Source organism: Balaenoptera musculus, chromosome 3, assembly GCF_009873245.2.
Source record: "Balaenoptera musculus isolate JJ_BM4_2016_0621 chromosome 3, mBalMus1.pri.v3, whole genome shotgun sequence".
Classification (NCBI taxonomy): Eukaryota; Metazoa; Chordata; class Mammalia; order Artiodactyla; family Balaenopteridae; genus Balaenoptera; species Balaenoptera musculus.
In genome coordinates this window covers 28632276-28649763 of record NC_045787.1, presented here as the reverse complement: position 1 = coordinate 28649763, position 17488 = coordinate 28632276, and the positions used below count along the sequence as shown (strand labels likewise).

The following is a 17488-nucleotide window of genomic DNA, read 5'->3' as shown; positions in this document are numbered from 1 at the left end:
TCAGTGACAATATATCTGGTCACTCAAGAGCTCTGACGGAGATGTAAAACAAGATTAATGTCATTCATGCCTGCTAACACAACATCCACTTTTCACCCCATGGATCAAGGAGTCATTTTGACATTTAAGTCTTATTATTTAAGAAGTACATTTTGTAAGGCTATAGCTGCCATAGATAGTGATTCCTCTGATGGATCTGGACAAAGGCATTTGAAAACCTTCTGGAAAGGATTCACCATTCTAGCTGCCATTAAGAACATTTGTAATTCATGGGAAGAGGTCAAGATACCAACATTCACAGGAGTTTGGAAGAAGTTGATTCCAACCCTCATGGATGACTTTGAGGGGTTCCAGACTTCAGTGGAGGAAATAAGTTCAGATGTGGTGGAAATAGCAAGAGAACTAGAATTAGACGTGGAGCCTGAAGATGTGGCTGAATTGCTGCAATCTGATGATAAAACTTGAACAGATGAGGAGTTGCTTCTCACGGAGGAGCAAAGAAAGTGGTTCCCTGCTCATCTAGTCCGGGTGAAGATGCTACAAAGATTGTTGAAATGACAACAAAGGATTTAGAATAAACTTAGTTGGGGGTTTGAGGGGACTGACTCCAATGTTGAAAGAAGTTCTGTGAGTAAAATGTTATCAAACAGCATTGCATGCTACAGAGAAATCATTCGTGAAAGGAAAAGTCAACTGATGGTGCAAACTTCATTGTTGTCTTATGTTAAGACATTGCCACGGTCACCCCAGCCTTCAGCAACCACCAGCCTGATCAGTCAGCACCCATCGACACTGAGGCAAGACCCTCCACCAGCCGAAAGATTATGACTCTCTGAAGGCTCACATGATGGTTAGCATTTTTTTAGCAATAAAGTATTTTTAAATTAAGATACATATATTGCTATTGCACATTTAACAGACTACAGTATAGTGTAAACGTAACTTTTATATGCACTGGGAAACCAAAGAATTTGTGTGACTCACTTTATTGTGATACTCATTTTATTGCAGTGGTCTGGATCCCAATCAGCAATATCTCTTTGGTATGCCTATAATTCTATTCTTGCAGCCAAGACCACAGTCTTATCCCATCAATTCACTTCATAGAAAAATGGCCTAGAATAATGGTCATCTTTACTTCTGTCTCCGGGTATCATTAAAGAGTGGGGAAGGGGCAGAATTTGCTAACAGTTTTATAACATTCTATAAGAAATATATATTAATGCACACAGATGGTTCACTACCAATTCAGATTTTATAATCTGCAGAATTTCTCTCAGTACTCAATTTCATGATTCTAAAGAAAACTGTCTATTTCACTTGTGACCTAATTTTCACTTATTTTTCTGAGAGTAAAAAGATTGTAGCGAAACTCATCTTGCCATCACACGTTTTTAGCAGAATCAGTGCTCTCATGAGCGCTGCCTACTACTCTGTTAGTGCCAACAGCGACATCTACTGGTGAGTTCAGTGCAAGACCGTTAAAACAGTAGAAACTGACAATAGGTTTAAAAATTTTTGTAAACATGTTTTTTACAGTGAAGAAAAACAATGTTTTTATGACATCAACTTTTGTGCAAAGGAATGTTGATATGAACAGTGCAGAACAAGGTATGTAGCTTCTCTTTATTACAAGAACCTCAGAAATTTTGTTTTACCATCCATATCTTAATCTCTGTGTGTGTGTATGGTGGTATGGTGGTTGAGTGACAAAACATGAAGGAAAGCATTTGGTAAGCTAAGTCCCATGATCAAAATGAATAGTTACTGGGTAAAAGGTAGGCAGGAAGAAAGTACTAGGCAGCTCACTGGCTATTTTGACTTTGATTAGTTAACATTAACCCCTCGTTTAATCATGACTTTAGAAAATTAGCATTAAATTAGTAAAAAAATAGAGAGGAAAAGTATTTCACCAAAGATATATTGACCCTTTAATTCTGTTCTTTTAAGGTCCTGTGAAACATTCTGAACATGTTCTAAGACCTGCTATCTTGCAGCCACCTCAAACTCAAAAGTGTATAAAAGTAAGAAAATCATTTGGACACGATGTGTTGGAATCCTGCAAGAGTAGAGAAAAAAACAAAAATAAGGTAAGAAAACCTCCTATGGTAGGACTGACCTCAGTTTCCCATCCTTCTTTTGGTAGATTGTTGTGGGCCCCCATATCCAGAATTAGGGGCTGCCTGACCTTTGTTCTGTTGCTGAAGCAGCTACCAGGCTGGAAAAACAGCTGGACAAGATAGCCAAAAGCCCTCAGTAACCTTATTAAACTTGTCCTCTTAAACTAGAGGGTTGCTCCCAGGAACAAGTCTTGTGGTATCTCCTAAGCTGTAAAGCTGAGTCCTGTGCAGTGGGGACCCTTGGGGTCTTGTTCTGGTGCATTGATCCCATGTGAGAATAGGGAGCAATGCGGTGGCAGGGGCCAGGAGTCAGACGTCAAAAAAAGGAAAGGGATTTTTTTTGTATCTTCCAACTGGTGGACATGCTAGCGTGGCTTCCATTCCAGACCCATCTTCATGGAAACAGGAGTAACGAACTACCTCCACAGTGTAATTGGGAGGGCTTGGGAAGCCTCTGGAGACAGAAACAAATTCTCTCTTCCAACTGAATCACTTGCTGTGGGCCTTTCTAAGGAGATATTCATTTTACTCAGGCCATGCAGATATGGGCTTGGGGATATTCTGTTGCTATAGTTCTATCTGTGTCTTCCAGAAGCAGACACTTGAGAGGAAGGGAACACAGGATCAATAGGGTGGAATTTGAGAGTTATTCCATCAGTCATTTGTTTCCAGCTAAACTATTGAGGGTTGATCACCTGGTTTTGTTTTTTTTCCCAGACTGAACATGAGGACAGTGACACATGGAAGTGTTAAAATACCAATCATTTAATCAATTCAGTGAAAATAATCCGATTGGTACTAATCCTACCTTTACTGCTATCTAACTGTGTCTGCATTCTTAGACAAAGCACCCAACCTTCTCTTTTTTAATCAGTGAAGTGAGGGAGTTGAACTTGGTCAGCATTTGCCATCATTTTTATTTTTCCAAATCTTTTTCTTTGTTAAGACATGATTTCATGAGACCCATTATGAATTTTAAAAATCATTTCATCATTTATGCATGATATATGATGTGACTTTTAGGTATAACATATTTTAAATTTCAAATCAGTATTTTATTAAACATTTTCACTTAAATATAGTCATCACCATATTACATAAATTCTTTACCTATTTAAGGAGTGATCCATGTTGTTTAATTTGTTTTAAAGTATGTAAGAAAAAGTATGATGGGTTGACTAATTTCTAAAATGTTATTACATTGCTTTTGATTTTGGAATGGCATGTTCTGTAAATTATAGATTAAAATTTTTATTGCACATTATATCAAAAGTTGATCAATATTTATTTTTGCCATGATTTTTTGAAATCCTGCATTGCATGTATTTAAAATAAAATTTGTAACAAAATAAAAATAAAGCATAAGATAAATTTTCAGGCTATTGTTTATAAGCATTTCATCTTGAATAACTTATTAAGGGCATAAATAGAACTTATTCCTAATAAGTGAAAAGCCTAATTGGATATATGCCCATCATTGAATTTTCTCCATTGAATGATGATTTTTGAAGATCTAAAGATCAAACTATATATAAGATGCTATGTCAAATGGATAATTAATAAGAACCTGCTGTATAAAAAAATAAAATTAAATTAAAAAATTAAAAAAATAAGATGCTATGTCAGAATTCTGACAAAATGATATAATTTATAGATCTAGTAAGAATTATCTGTAGGTGAATTTTATAGAACACTTATTTTTATGATCTTTATTAACTTGTATATCAAAATTAGAGCAATTTTCATTCATCCTGTCATTAATTTTGGTCACTTATTGAATATAATTCAAATAATATATGCCTAACAACAACTATCTCAACCAACATAGAGTTAAAAACTACCATTTTGGCTGAGATAAATCATCTGAGTGACTGAGTCATAAGCATGTACTTTGATCTTTGCTAACCAACGGCATATACTCTCTTGACACATATTTCTCAGCTCTCAAATTCTGTTACGAAGGGAAAAATACTCAAAATTATTTTTATTGATTGATATAAAATTAAAGTAGAAACAGACCCCATTTACCTTTAAAGATAGGAAGTCCCTGCAACATCTCTGAAAATCCCTGGTGGAGGAAGGGATGTGTCCACAAAACACTGAGGACACTAGATTAGATAACTGATAGGGTTCCTTCCAGTTCTAAAACTGCTCACTCCTTCATTTATACATTAATGCAGGTAAGGTGCATATGTATATACACATCAGATGGAGTAACTAACTGATTTAGTTACCAGTCGGAAGTTTCTAGAGGAAGAGATGGAGTTTCCTCTCACCCTGGGTGGCCATGATGGTGAAGCTCTTAGGGTGTTTCCAGGGATTAAATAGTCCCGAGAGATATTTACTAATCTAGAAATGAGAATTAACTCCACTTGGCTAAAGAGGTAAAAGTAACAAAAGGAGGTGGTGAATGTTCGTGCTCAGTCTCTGGTGTCAGGCAGACCCAGGCTCGAATGTCAGTCCCCTTTCCTTGTTGCCCAGGCCTGCCCCCATTATTTAAGCTTGTTAGGTCAGTTTACTTACCTGTAAAATGTGTTTAATAGAAGTACAAAGTGTATAGAGATGTTCTGAGGAGCGTATGAAATAATGTATATAAAATGTTTAGGGTAGTACTTGAACAAAGTAAGTTTTCAACACATTTATATATCTAGTAAGGCAGTTTAAATGAACTTTTTGATGGATTTTTTTTTCTTTCAGATTTCTGAGGAGAACTCCTATTTGCTAAGTGAAAATTTACCAAGTGCCAGAATTTCAGTCCAGCTGTCTACTAACCAGAATTTTTTAGGTCCTACATCAGTAGGGTAAGTTAGTGATGGGGAAACAGGTGTTGTTCTTTCATTCTTGCTTTCTTTTATCATTATAACCATTTCCGGGAAAAAATTTTCTGACATTGTACAGATAAATTGTCAAGATTTCTGTTTGAAAGGAGATTTTATAAATATACAAATCTAAAATGCTTTTTAAAACATCTCTAATATTTAAATATTATCATATTGATATTGGATCATCTCTATTGTCTTGTTGACTTGGGTAAGTATGTTTCAAATAGGTACAGCTAAATTTTTATTTAGTTAGGCATTAATTATTGGCTAATAGATTAGCCTTTCCTTGGCATTCTTTCTTTCCCCTCTTTTAAATTATTTCTGGCATTATTATTTATTAACATAGGTTGGATAGACAACAAAGAAAGCAGTAGAAATATGCAAAATGAAAGTTAATATTTACTAGCATCACCAGTGATGAGGGCATGTTTGATCTGAGAGAAGATTACAACTAGCCGTGGACATTCTGGACTCGCGATTAGGGCCCACGCAGGTACCTCAGCCCTTAGCTACTGTGCACACTGGGGATGCAATAGAGATCCCGGAGTCCATCTGCCAACAAAGAGACGGCTGCATGTCTTTGAGTTTCTCATTATGCAAAACACTTAAAACACTAAAAAAAAGTTTCTGGGAGGGAAAAACCAAATTAAACCACTGCACACTCAAGTATAACTGAGAAGATAGATTGGCTTTGCTTTTGCCCTGAGACCTTGGATCGCTAAAAGCATTGGCCAGTTGGGGAAGAGGAGAGTGGAGACTGGAGACTGGAGACGAGTCAGTGCTGGAAAAGCAAAAAGATAAGGGCTGGGCAGCTCCCCTGTTGATCACACAGCCTGTTTGGACTGGTCTTGGCCAGTGCTGTAACAGCTGTCAAATATTTTGAATAGCATCCCTGGAAGTATCTATCTCAATTTTTCCATCATTTCTCATTAACTTCAGATAAACAAAAGTTAGCAGATGTTTTTATGCTTTACATAAATCTATTAAATCGTCTGATTATTTCATGTGCTAACGTTTAAAATGGCTATATTCATTGCTACTATATTTAAAATAGCAAATGCTTATTTCTTTTCCTTAGATGTCAACCAAATGAAGATAAGTATTCTTTTAAAAGCTGCAGTTCTGATTTCGTTTTTGGAGAAAACATGGTAGAAAGAGTTTTGGTAAGATTTTGGCAAATGTTTCTATTATTATATAGAGAGCTGTCACTTCAAATTTCTGAAGGCAAATTAATTAAGACAATGTTAAATTGGAGCATACTTTTTAACTCCTGAGTTCAAAGGCACATTTCCTATCTTTAACTGGAAAGGTTCTCCTGGGAAGCAAGTTCTAGTTGTTAAAATAATAGACAAGAACCACAGAGGAAGGGAATTGTATAATTATAACATTATTACTGATAAGAAATATTAAATACTTCTTTGACTTGCATTAAACCAGAGGTACCCAAGGAGATCCCAGAATTGTCTGCAATAGTACTCAACTGGTCATGATATTTTAATACAGTTTTTCAATAGCATTTTTTATAACAAGATGCATTTAAAATCATTTGCCAAATTTTTCTCATTAACCACAACTTTCCCCTTCAAGCTTTTACACTGAAAAGCATTATTATAACTTTTTTTGCTAGCTGTAAGAGGAAAATCATAGCCTTTTACTTGCCTAGGAGAATGTACTTGCCAAGTGGAACCCCCTGATTATTATTACCATCATCCTTAATTAATACTGAGCGTCCTCCTACGTGAGGCAGCTGCTGCTCTGTCCTCCATAGGGCACGTTTCTAAAACAGAGCGTGATCTACTGTGGGGAATTATACAGCCAAGTGTAAGCTGTGCAGCAAATGTGCCCATGGTTTTATCTGGTCCAACACATCTTTATACTCTTTCCACTTTCACCCAGACCAGAATCTTGGCTGAGACAAGACAAGAAAGCTAGCTTGTTTCAGGGCTATCAGTTATGTGAAGAATCCCACGGAGGATGTACAAATTTTAAAACCTGTGCAAGGGCTCAGGATAACAAAAGGACCACCAACTCATGAGGCCTGTTTATTCCAAGATTTTAAGGGCTTTCACAAATCAGTTACTTTTAAGATCTAGCTTATTCTACACCTGCCTCTGGCTTAACCCCAATTCCAAGAGAAGTATCACAGCTTCTCAGCTTTGAGGCACCCTTCTGCCACTCCCAAGATGAAGGTCAGCTCCAGCAATCCTAGAGCTGTTGACCCACACCTTTGGATCTGAACCAGAATGGACCAACTTCCAGGCAATATATTTAGGCACATTTATTCTAGATTAGTCACAGCTTCTGTAAGATGTCACAGACACAAATAAAATACTCTTCAAACCTCATGGGATCAACTTTAACATTCAACTCATTTAACAGACATGGATTGTGTTCTTATGATATATAAAGCATTGGCATTGGTCTCAAGTTTGGTGGCATATTACAAGCATCTGGTGAGCCTTCAGAGGACTTCTTATGCCTGGTCATCGCCCCTAACGAATTAGATCTGGATCTCCGTGGGTGAGGCCAGGTGTCAGGTGATTTGAATATACAGCCAGGATTGAAAACCACCTGGGTAAGTGGTTATGCAAAGCTAAAGAAGACCCTGTCCTCTAGAGACGTTTATAGTCCAGTAAGGGGAAAGAGAGAGATACCTATACAAATGAACTACAGTGGGAATTATAGATTTGGTGTGAGGAGGTAGGTACCTGTGTGCATTTCCTATGGGCACTTCAACTTTGACTTACAAAGGAACCTGAGCTTCCTGTCTCCTTAAGCTGATAACATGCTAGGATAGCAGGAGCTGTAGAGATCACCTGTGTTTGTCCTCTAGTTAATCCTGTAATCCTGTGGCTGTATGATTTGGGGGCCAGGATGCCCTCCTGATTTGTTTGCTGACCATGTGCTTTTAGAGTGAGTCATTAAACTTTCTGTGCTTTAGTTTCTGTTTTCTTAAAATGGAAATAGTTACACCCATCTCTACCAATTTTAACAGATTATCTTGATGTCCAGTTAAATAATGTGAAAGAATCTTGAATTAGTAAGGGAAAAGATATAAACCTAAGTTCTGAAGTATTGTCCAATTCTCCCTGTTCTGCAGGGATCTATGCAGGGGGCTGTACAGGAGGTTATAAATGGCATGGAAATTACTTGGTCTTTTTTCACACAGGCATTGATTACAACACATGTGCGAATCCCCAGGTACGCAGCCTTAAAAAGTGATTGTTGGCAAAAATTGTCTTAGAGGAAAAGTTAGGATTCCTTCTGTAGTGATGATCTGAGACAGCTAGTGGGTTCTTTGGATAACTTTTTAATTTTTTAAATGAACTGGATAGAAAGAGTGGATTCTTGGGAATACTGAAATACCTTGAAAAAGTGACAACAGTTGCACCTCCTTCTAGGCATCAGGTTAGTGTGGTGGTAGCATGGAACAGCTGCTACCTCCTTTTGGGTCTCGAAAAGCTTCCCCATTGCCCCTGGAACTAGATGCCACCTGAAGTAGGCTGGTGGTAACTAGATTGTTTCCTGAGATCAGAACCAAGGTCTTCTAATAATGGGGAGGAATTCTCTGTTCAGCACAAAAGGAGCCCAAAACAAAAACAGAGCTTTTGGGTTTGTTTGCCACCCTGAGAAGAACAAAAGTATCTCTTGGCTTACTGCAAATATATGGGGATAAAATTAAGTAATACATCTTTTTCCCCCACTTAGGGTACTCAAAAACTCACTCAGCCTCAACTTGAAAATGATTCATACATCAAGGAAAAACCATTCAAATTCACTTTAAAATTTCCTATCAACTCTCCAAACTCAAGTAAGAATTATTTCATTTGTAAAACATCTGATTCAACTGGTGTATTTCCTGTTTTTCCATGTCATTTGTTTAATATCTATAAAATACAAAAACAATAGCCCAGTGTTTTAAAATGTTTGGTGAAGATTAAAGCATATAAACATGATATATAAGCTTTAATAATTGTCTGACTTAATGATATGGGAGATCGTTAAAGAGATCTGCCTCAACTCAAGCAGTTTGATTTTTTGGAAACACTCATTGTTATAAAAAGCTAAGGCTACATGCCTGTTAACAGGGGCAAGAAAGAACTTTCACGGTAGGGAAAATGGGGTGTTTTATGTGTTCTTTCCCCCTATTTTCTCTCAGGAACAGACTCTCTTAATAATATACCCCTAACTGAATCAGCTGCTGCTTTCTCTTCTAAACCATCACCAAAATGTTTGCTGGAGAAAATTGATGTCATAACCGGGGAGGAGACAGAACACAGTGTGTTAAAGGTCTGTGCATCATGTATTGCTCTTCCTGGCCGCACCTCCATGTGTGGAATAAGCTATCCTTAGCAGAGACAGCTTGAAAAATAAAGGCAGAAGTATACTTTTCAGAAAGACTGAGCTGCTTAAATAAAAATGTTACAGGCTTCCAAGGATTAAACTAATATTTTGGATTATTCTTACATTTGTATGTGTAATTTGCAGGAAAATGGATTGCTGTCTTTACAACCATGCCTGTTAGTCCCTTAGAAAGAAGACAACCAAGGACCCTGTCTTAAAACAACCTATGTTTTACACTTTCCATGTCAGCTTTTATAATTTGTTGTTATCATATGATTTAAAATTCTATTTACACTGAAAGTTAAAAATGCAGATAAGATGAATTGATTTCAGGTCAAGATAATAAAAAGGTTTTTTGTTTTCCTTTAAAAGTTCCTTTTTTTAAATTGAAGTAGAGCTGATTTACAATGTTGTGTTAATTTCTGCTGTACAGCAAAGTGACTCAGTTATACATATATATACATTCTTTTTTAGATTCTTTTTCATTGTGGTTTATCTCAGAATATTGAATATAGCTCCCTGTGGTATGCAGTAGGACCTTGTTGTTTATCCTAAAGGTTCTTTTAAATAAGTTTTGAATTTCACATGAATCAAGAATTTCACAGATGTAGTATATAGTATCACACCTAGGATTCAAATGTTGAGTGGTATAGCTGTCAATCTAGGCATACAAAATGTAATTACTACAACTTAATCATTTTCAACAAAGCACAGATTTCCCTTAGCCTTTCTCCATCTGCTTTATCCCAAACTCTCTTCATTCCTATTTTCTTCCCCTTTGATCTACTGATACACTTACTGTACAAGTGTGTCTCACAGCATAACTCTCAGATCAGATTAATCCCAGATTCACTGAAGTAATCACTAGGGGTGAGGCCCTGACATGCTATATTTTTAACGAGTCATCTAGGTGATTCTTGTACATAGTAGTATTTGAGAACCACTGGTAAGCATTAAATTATAGTATGGTACTCTGTGGTATCACATGCTAGTTCGGATGCTGTATTTGTTAAAATTTTTAAAGCGTACAAATAATTCCATGATTCCTTAACTTTCAGATAAATTACATGATTCAAATAACATTGTTTAATCTAAAAGTTGGTATATATAGATATACTGTTAAGTGAAAAAGAAAGATGCAGAAAGTATTTATGGTATTCTACCATTTATAGAAAAAATAGGAGAAAAATATATACATATTGGCATGTATATACATACAAATATCTCTAGAAGGATAAACAAAATATTAGCAACAGTGATTACCTGTTGTAGGTGGTGAAAACTGGTAGATGGGGAACTAGTGTTGGTGGGGTCACTTTTCACTTTGTACATCTTTTTGCTTTTTAATGTTTGAACTATTCAAAAACTGTATTGTTTTAGAAGCTAAGTAAAATTTTAAAGCTGGTTTAGAAATCATTAACAAAGGTTATTCTGGTAAAATATCAGACGAATAAAAGTGTTATAGCATAGGAAAGAAATCACTTTGAAAAATTTTCTATATTTTGACATTTTAAAAAATTGTCCTTTAGATCAACTGCAAGCTTTTTATATTCAACAAAACAACACAGTCCTGGATTGAAAGGGGCAGAGGAGCTTTGAGACTGAATGACACAGCAAGCAGTGATTGTGGAACATTCCAGTCAAGACTAAGTAAGGAATCATTTTGTAAAGCAAGTCAGTATTTCTCAGGGACATTTTTCCAACATAAGTACACATCATTTTCTGGAGATGTGCTATGTGTCAATAAATTAGACTGCTGTCAATAAATTAAACAATATTATTTTTAATGTACTACAGGAGCTTCCTATTTAAAGTAGGCTCTGATGTCAGACTATACAGGTTCTAGTTCTGGCTCCATCACTAACTGGTGACCTTGGACAAACTACTTAATCTCCTTCTGCCCCAGTTGCATCAGTTTAACATGGAGATAATAGAAGTCCATGACTTAGTGAGTGTGAGAATTCAGTGAGATAATGCACGTAAAGCACCTATGACCGAGCCCAGCACACACCTAAACAGTAATCCCATTATTATTTAAAGGAATGTGATGAATTTATTTTTGAAGTGGAATAGTTTTTCTAAAAGAGAATATTTGCCCTGTAATTTATTCTTGGCATCCTAAACACAGTGTGTGGGTTGGGATGAAAGGTCAATTTCCAAGTAAGTAAATGTGTGTGGTTATTGAATCCTGCAGGCAGAGTGTTGGTCAGAATTTGGTCAGCCAAACCAAAAGCCTGAGGAGGTTTCTGGCATCCAAAAGACACACTGGGCATTGTTCACAGGTCCAAACTGAAAGTAAGCACAGGCAGAGATGTGGGCAGGGGTGGATGGGTTTACTGGTCAATATCGGGTGGTCAAATCTTGTGGAGGAGACCACAAGTAGAAGCTGGTAAATGGATATTTGGTGAGTTTCAGATATCAAGCTCAAGAAGTGAGTAAGGAATAGAATTCAGACTAAGAGAGCAGGAGCACTGGCAAACAGGTTTCTAAATAACCTGACTATCATTCCCAAGGCAGGTATTAGCTGTTTTCTACTCTGGTTTAATTTCACTCCTTCCACTACTTGCCAAAATAATGCACAAAACAACTTTTCTTTTAATTATACAGGTAATACATGTCCATTACAGAAGATGGAAAATATGGATCGACCAGAAGAAAAAAAATTAAATTACTCATAGGCCTATCATCCTGTAGTAGCTAGTTTCTGTCAACAAAATATATTCTTGAGGACTTCGTATACAATACGTTGAAAAATTTTTGATAAATGGTGTTTATATTACTTTGTAACCTGATTTTTTCTTTTGCATAGTATACCATGGTCACCTTTCTACATTAATAATTATCTTTCTTTAGTATTCTTAATGAGCTCATAATATCCTCAATAGCTGTACCATCATTTATTTAACTAATTCCATTTTTTGAATGCTTAAAGTTTTCATTTCAGTTTTCTCCACTGTAAACAATTCTTGGGTAAATATTCTTCAGACCATTATGTCCTCAAAGGAATTCTAAAATTTAACCATTTTTTAATATTATAGTAAAAAAATATAGCATTTTTAGCATTTAAGCTAAAAAAAAGTCCTCCAACATAATAAAGCCCAATTTGGAAACCAAATTATAATCTAGTCCATTAAATTACAATTTAGTAGTGAAAACAGAGTCTGAAAAACAACTACCAGATTTATTTGCTTTCCAAAATGGCAAATTCCTCTGAAAGGCTAAGGAATCAACTGTTCTAAAGTCTGATAAATTCACCTTCCTATTTTAGTTATGCGCAATCAAGGCAGCCTGAGGCTGATTCTCAATAGTAAACTCTGGGCTCAAATGGAGATTCAAAAAGCAAACCATAAAAATTTACGAATAACAGCTACTGATTTAGAAGACTATAACATCAAAGTGTTTTTAATTCAGGTAAGTGACAAATTTCAGTGATAGAGGTTTATCCTACTATATTTATAGATCTCTGCAGTCACTTATTTGTTGTTTCCATTTTATTAAAATAACATATACCATTGGCAAAAAATCAGCCATTTATTATGGTTGTTTACAGTCTAATATAAGACCTAAATTTTGCATGAAATTTAGAGATTAACAACAATTTAAAGCAGTCAATTGGTACTGGTCCCAAGACATTTGTATTGGTATATGCTGTCAAACCCCTACATTTTTCTTTACTATTAAAATTGTGTCAACAATCTTACTAAATTCCAGAGAGACTACTGTCAGGATTGGCTCCTAGGAGGCCAGCAGAATCCACACCCTGATGCTTACACTGCGTGCTGAAATTGAGGCTTTGAAATCACTGGAAAGGAACCAGTGAGAAATGGAAAAACACAGGGCTAGCAAGTTAAAACAACCAGTCCAATAGCAAATTCCAATTCTGGATATGAGTCAGTCTCCAAGGTAACAGGATGGGAGCACAGCTTTAGCTGTTCTGGCAGCAGGAATGCTTGACCTCAAATACAAGATCCAGGCAAAACAGACAGAGCTGACATGAATCAGGCGAGAAAAAAGGCTGGATTTCCCCCATAGGCCGAGTCTCAGAAGACTTGAGAAGACTGAATATCTAAGTGACTCAGGTAGAAGATGACAATACAAGTAAATTGGCTTCCATATAATAATGAAAAAAAAAAAGTTGGCAAGAGCCCACTGATGAAGAACCAAAGGTTTTATTAACCACCAGTAAGTGCACTGTTAGGTATAAGTGATGTTGAGTGTTAAAATCTTAGCGTAAGATGTCTAAACTCTGTTTACCATTTAGCGAGATAATACTGGATACTCTGCTAGGCCAGATGCCCCTGTCTTTGAGTGGGTAAAGCAGCCTGTCTGAGATTGAGACTATGATTAGATTCGATTAGATTTAACTATGACTAGATTCTGCTGCTCAATATCTGGCCCATGCTGACTTTTTAAACTGTAGGATAATTTTTGGAGATTAGCAAACAAAATGCAATAAAAATCACCCAAAATTCCACTCCCAGAGATGGTCACTATTAACATTTTGGTCTTATACTATATTTTAGTATATACATGTATGTGTGGGTATATATATACATGTGTACCATACTGTACATACTGCATGACTTTCAGGCAAGTTATTTAGCCCTCCTAAACCTGATTTTACTCATCTGCCAATGGAAGACAATAATAATATACTTTATAAAGTGATTGAGAAGATTAAATAGCTAACATTTGATTGTGAAATACACATATGTAACCTTTTCACTTATCAATGAAAATGAGTGTTTTCTGTTATTAAATAGTAGTTCATTCTTCAAGAATTCTTTTAGAGGTGAAAATAAATTCTGTTCTATTATGTACCATAATTTATTCCATTAATCCCATTTTGGTTAAATACTTAGGCAATTTACTGTGTTCATTATTATAAATTCTGCAAGGAATTCTCTATGTACATACATGTTAATTCTCTTGGGAAAAGGTTTTGACTTGTCTTGACACATTTATCTCCAGAAAGACTGAGCCAATTTTCATTCTCACCAGCATTTTCTTATGATACTTCCTGGAAATTTTTTTTAAGCATTGCAAATTTGTTGTCCAAAAAAATATCTATTATTGTGCTTTTACTTCTTGTTCTGAATTTCTTGAATGAAAACATCTGAATGAATTTGGCTATATATATTATATATATATATATATATAATATATATATATATATATATATATATATATACACTAGTGAAAGGCATATGTAAAGTTTAATGTAAAAATGTCAAGGCAGCAGAACTGTATTTATATTTCAATTACATATATTTTCAATATTTGTTATTAATTAACCTACTGAAGAAAAATTACACCCTTGTACTTAATATAAAAATTAAATTGGTCAAGAGTCAACAAATATTTACTCAACACCTGCTATGTAATATCTAACATAATATGAGAAACAAAAATATTTTATTTAATGTGTATTTTTTTCCCTAAAAATAATTAAGGCAACTTAATAACATACAAAAGAAAAACCAGATTTTAAGACCCTTCTCCCCAAAAGTTGGCATGTAGTTGATTCAACCCTCAGTTCTTGGTTTTGAAATATTTGGTAGCTCTCTGAAGGATTAGCAAAGAGAAAAGTTTTTCCCAGATTTTCTTTGAAATTGTGAAAAGATACAAAAATGTAAGCCACTGACATGTTACCTTAAAGAGCACTGACTTTGATGACAAAAACGAAGTCCCAGCCAATCTGTCAACTAGCTGTTTAAATGCAGACAAGCTGTGCCTTTCTGAGCCATAATTTTCTCATCTGTAACGGGAAGAGGAAACAAGTATTTACTGAATACCTGCACTATGTGCTTTTGCTAACATAAATGGAATAAATAACCTAAAGTTTTATTATAAGGATTGAAAAAATAAAAGGATATTATAACAGCAAATGTTATACCAATGTTATTGTTACCATCATTTTTTATATTAATAGCAACTGTAAAAATAGAAAAGTACTGAAAGCAAGGACTTCTGATGTGTTTATGGTACAACATCATAGACTATTCGAATGAGCTCTGCTTTTCTACAGAGCTATGCAGCTTGCAGGGACGTCTAAGCAAGTGATGTAAAGGAAATGAAAGTCTTTTTCCCCCTAACCCTAAAATTTTCTACAGTATAACACAGTGAAGGAAGGATGGTCTTAAACAAATTCAAATAGAAAATGTAAATCACAAAATTTCATTTTCTCAGTTTAAAATGCACAAATTGGGACCTCATAAAATTATCTGCTCTAGGATTCAATTTGGTTCAAGATGAATTGGCTCTTTACCCTTTAGTTTCTAGGATTATTTATATTCTAGATTTATGTCATATAATTCCTTCCTTATTAATAGTGAAAGGTTACAAATGTGTAAAGTGTGGCTATTATTAAGTTACTTATATTCTTAACAACTTAATTTTCCTCTTGCAGGCCAGTGCCAAAGACACAGGAAGTATGCATGCAGCAATACATCACCGTCTTGTTGCACTTCGGAGCTTCTATAAGCAGAAAGATGCAAATCAAGCTGAAAGCCAGTCAGAAACAGTCCTCCAACAATTTAACTGTGATAGCTGTGACGAGGATGAGGATGATTTTACCCAAGTTACTAAAACTAGATCGGGTAAAGAACTTTTCTTTTGTTAGTTCAGAGGTTTAAGAAAGACATCTTATTCACAACCCTTTTATATGAAACAGATTTTTAAAAAGTGGAACTTGTCTGTTCAAAGTGGACAGGGGTTAGAGCCCTAGATGTTTGGATCTGAGATGTGGGTTTGAAAATCACTGTCTTCTGCCTGTGGCCTTCATTGGGATTTCACCAGAAGTCAGCCTTATTGTAATACCTGCACATCATTTGCATATACATTTCATAAAAGACCATGTTTACAATGTAAAGTATTAATTGCTACACTGAAACTAACCAATTATTGATATTTCTCTTCACTTGCTCTCATTCACCTATTATTGGCCGTAATAGAAGAAATTATAAATACTCGCAATGGAACCAGCAGGCAAATCTGGCTTATTCCCTTTTTGGAATTTGACTGTTTTACTTTCAAAGACCTTCTTTACCTAGGGCAAAAGGCGCTATTTCTTTTATTACATCCGGATTCATGAATTGAACAAGGTTGCAGTGGAACCACTGGTTAATGGATGTTTAGGTTTTAGTGCTTGTCCTGATGAGTGAATTTAAAACTAAAATTCATCATTATTTTTGGAGAAAACCATTGTCAAGGAAATTATAAGCCCAGCTTTGTGGGTTTTTTAAATAATTTTTATTGGAGTATCGTTGCTTTACAATGTTGTGTTAGTTTCTACTGTACAGCAAAGTGAATCAGCTATATGTATATATATATATATCCCCTCTTTTTTGGATTTCCTTCCCATTTAGGTCACTATGGAGCACTAAGTAGAGTTCCCTGAGCTATACAGTAGGTTTTTGTTAGTTATGTATTTTATACATAGTATCAATAGCGTATATATGTCAATCCCAATCTCCCAATTCATCCCACCCCCCTTTCCCCCCTTGGTGTCCATACATTTGTTCTCTACATCTGTGTCTCTATTTCTGTTTTGCAAGTAAGATCATCTATACCATTTTTATAGATTCCACATATATGCGTTAATATATGATATTTGTTTTTCTCTTTCTGACTTAACTTCACTCTGTATGACAGTCTCTAGCTCCATCCACATCTCTGCAAATGACCCAATTTTGTTCCTTTTTATGGCTAAGTAATCCAGCTTTTTTATACAGATGTAGCTATTCCAATAAGTCATCCAAGTATTTTCAGTAATATTTTCATTTAGCCCTGAATTCCACTCTACGGAGGACTGACAAAGGACTTACAAAAATAGTGTGTTAGCAGGCATTTTCCCGATTTTTAATCATTTTAAATCTTAAAGCTATTTTAATCATACATAATTTAAGAATCTATCAAACAACATGTGCAGAACTTGATGAAATAGCTTCCTTGGCCTAATACTAAAAATGTAATCAAGAGGAAAAATGCACAAAACATGCAGAGCAGGATCATAAACTGCTAGACTCAGTGAGCCAGAGAACTAAGCGAATATGATTTTTCTTGTTACTGTTAAACAAGAGGTTTAATTTTTTTAAAATGTATGAAATGTATAAATAAAAACTATTATAATGTTTATATTGTCACAATAAAATGGGATCTGTTAGAAAATGGGTTGGTATCCATTAAAAATGTTAACTTGCG

At 35.3% G+C, this 17488-nt stretch overlaps 1 protein-coding gene and 1 long non-coding RNA gene across 4 annotated transcripts in view; one reads left to right on the top strand and one right to left on the bottom strand.

The window, feature by feature from the left end:
* LOC118893593 overlaps window positions 1-17488 on the bottom strand; it is a 39416-nt gene that overhangs the window by 13365 nt on the left and 8563 nt on the right. Inside the window, exon 2 of the long non-coding RNA XR_005019504.1 lies at window positions 14939-15044. This is a non-coding gene — a long non-coding RNA (uncharacterized LOC118893593). The remainder of the gene's footprint in view (window positions 1-14938; window positions 15045-17488) is intronic.
* RANBP3L (RAN binding protein 3 like) overlaps window positions 1-17488 on the top strand; it is a 48232-nt gene that overhangs the window by 28096 nt on the left and 2648 nt on the right. Inside the window, exons 6-14 of one of the 3 annotated variants that reach the window (XM_036849304.1) lie at window positions 1540-1611; window positions 1951-2090; window positions 4818-4921; window positions 6021-6105; window positions 8651-8753; window positions 9102-9232; window positions 10816-10936; window positions 12555-12697; window positions 15696-15885. In XM_036849304.1, coding sequence (XP_036705199.1) covers window positions 1540-1611; window positions 1951-2090; window positions 4818-4921; window positions 6021-6105; window positions 8651-8753; window positions 9102-9232; window positions 10816-10936; window positions 12555-12697; window positions 15696-15885 — 1089 coding nt within the window. Of the gene's footprint in view, window positions 1-1539; window positions 1612-1950; window positions 2091-4817; window positions 4922-6020; window positions 6106-8650; window positions 8754-9101; window positions 9233-10815; window positions 10937-11893; window positions 12058-12554; window positions 12698-15695; window positions 15886-17488 lie in introns of those variants that run through there. The other 2 variants (XM_036849305.1, XM_036849306.1) reach the window with 2 other exon arrangements.